The sequence below is a fragment of the Myotis davidii genome, unplaced genomic scaffold, assembly GCF_000327345.1.
Source record: "Myotis davidii unplaced genomic scaffold, ASM32734v1 scaffold464, whole genome shotgun sequence".
Classification (NCBI taxonomy): Eukaryota; Metazoa; Chordata; class Mammalia; order Chiroptera; family Vespertilionidae; genus Myotis; species Myotis davidii.
In genome coordinates, this window is record NW_006295287.1 from 202353 (window position 1) to 205006 (window position 2654).

The 2654-nt window shown below is 51.7% G+C and overlaps 1 protein-coding gene across 1 annotated transcript in view; it reads right to left on the minus strand.

Annotated features, from left to right (window-relative positions):
* Positions 1-2654, minus strand: part of LIG1 (ligase I, DNA, ATP-dependent) — a 61450-nt gene that overhangs the window by 13662 nt on the left and 45134 nt on the right. The window contains 1 exon segment of the mRNA XM_015567953.1: positions 2117-2188. Within this exon segment, the coding sequence (XP_015423439.1) occupies positions 2117-2188 (72 nt within the window).

Genomic DNA, 2654 nt, shown 5'->3' on the forward strand with positions numbered 1-2654 from the left:
GCATTAGGGCCACAAACTGGCCTCCTGGAGAAAGATACAAATAAGAACCCACAGACAAGCAAGTCACAGAACAAATGCCGTGGCCCACGAGCCCGAAGACGCTCCACCTCGCTAGGAAGTGGGCAGGGAAAGTTGTCACTGTTCAGCTACCAGATCGTCAAGGATTATCTGGAGGAAGGTGGTGACGGCAGCTAATTGTATCGAAGCTTCCAGGGGCCAGCCCCGGTGCTCCACGCCCATGTCCCACCACTTAACCTGCCGGTAACAGACAGGGCAGGTGCTGCTGTTAGCTCTTCAATTACGGGTAAGGAAACTGAGGCACAGAGAGGCTGAGCCAGTCATCTGCGGCAACACAGCTAGGAGGGGAGAGCGGGCATATGAAAGCAGATGGCCTGGCTACAGATTCTTAACCTGTACCTACCCTGGGGCAGCGGTTCTCAAACTTCTCAGTGTCAGAATCCCTTCACAGTCTTGAAATGTACTGAGAACTCACTCCAAAACACTTCTGTGTGTGTGGGTTACATCTCTCAATATTTACCATATGGTATTAATACAAGATTAGTTACATCACATATTTATATTGAGCACATTGAAAGTGAGGATCTCGCCCAGCTGGTGTGGCTCAGTGGTTGCATGTCGACCCATGAACAACCAAGAGGTCACAGGTTCAATTTCCCAGTCAGGGCACGTGCCCAGGTTGCAGGCTGGATCCCCAGTAGGGGGTGTGCAGGAGGCACCCGATTGATGTTTCTATCTATCCCTCTCCCTTCCCCCCTCTCTTAAAAAAAAAAAACAGCCCTAGCTGGTGTTGCTCAGTGGATAGAGCACTACCTGGCCTGCGGACTGAAGGGTCCCAGGTTTGATTCCAGCCAAAGGCACATACCTGGGTTGTGGGCTCGATCCCCATTAGGGGGCGTGCAGGAGGCAGCCAATCAATGATTCTCTTTCATCATTGTTGTTTCTCTCTCTCTATCCCTTCCTCTCTAAAAGTCAATAAAAATATATATTAAAAAACAAACAAAAACAAAAAAAAACATATTTAAATAATAATGATGATGATGATGCCTGGCCAGCATGGCATAGTGGTTGAGTGTCAGCCTATGAACCAGGAAGTCACAGTTTGATTCATTGATGTTTCTATCTCTCCTTTCCTCTCTGAAATCAATAAAAATAAATTTAAAAAATAATACAACAAAACAAAATTTTAAAAAAGAAAGTGACCGCACTACAAAAAATAACAATAAAAAATAAATATATAATAAAACTGATGATCTCAAAAACATTGTCTTAACACGGGCTGGAGCCTCACATCGGCTTCAGGCAGCCACACCACATGGGGAAAGCCCGCCTCACAGATGTGCAGTTGGGTAGGGAGGGCCTCCCAGAGCCCGGAAGGGTCCCGGGGACCCATGCAACTCCTTGGACCATGGAGCACGACTGCCCAGGGGTGGCCTCCCATCTCAGTGACAGAGAAGTGAAACTCAGGCCCCGGGCTCCAAGCTCACCCCTCGGCTGCCCCGGGAAGCGAAGCCGGACTCACCTCTCCGTTGAGGTAGATGAGATCGAAGGCGTACAAACACACCTGCACCTGGATCTCCGCTGCATCAACCTCCTGGGTTGGGGCAGAAGAGAGCAGGGGTGGGGAAAGGTGAGTCGGGCCTGACTGAGGCAGACACTGTTGTCACCTACCACTCTCCCTGCTCCCACCTAACGGGCCACACAGCTGTGAGGGTGGCAATGGTGCCAGCCCCAGGCACCAAACTGTCAACAAAACAAAATTTTAAAAAAGAAAGTGACCGCACTACAAAAAATAACAATAAAAAATAAATATATAATAAAACTGATGATCTCAAAAACATTGTCTTAACACGGGCTGGAGCCTCACATCGGCTTCAGGCAGCCACACCACATGGGGAAAGCCCGCCTCACAGATGTGCAGTTGGGTAGGGAGGGCCTCCCAGAGCCCGGAAGGGTCCCGGGGACCCATGCAACTCCTTGGACCATGGAGCACGACTGCCCAGGGGTGGCCTCCCATCTCAGTGACAGAGAAGTGAAACTCAGGCCCCGGGCTCCAAGCTCACCCCTCGGCTGCCCCGGGAAGCGAAGCCGGACTCACCTCTCCGTTGAGGTAGATGAGATCGAAGGCGTACAAACACACCTGCACCTGGATCTCCGCTGCATCCACCTCCTGCGTTGGGGCAGAAGAGAGGAGGGGTGGGGAAAGGTGAGTCGGGCCTGACTGGGTCCCTCCCATCCTGCCTGAGGCAGACACTGTTGTCACCTACCACTCTCCCTGCTCCCACCTAACGGGCCACACAGCTGTGAGGGTGGCAATGGTGCCAGCCCCAGGCACCAAACTGTGATGGCTCAGCTGATCCCAACCTCTTCCCCTTTGTCACGTATTTGCTCTCTCAGCCTCCCTTGCAGCTAATGGTGGTGACATGACACATGCTGGCCAATGAGAATAAAGAAGTTTGCTGGGGTGTAGGCTGTAGGGGGCTGCTGGAACAGACCTTTCATAATAAAACACAGAGATGTAGCCCTAGCTGGTTTGGCTCAGTGGATAGAGCATCGGCCTGCAGACTGAAGGGTCCCTGGTTTGATTCCGGTCAAGGGCACATGCCTGGGTTTTCAGGCTCAATCCCCGGGGGAGG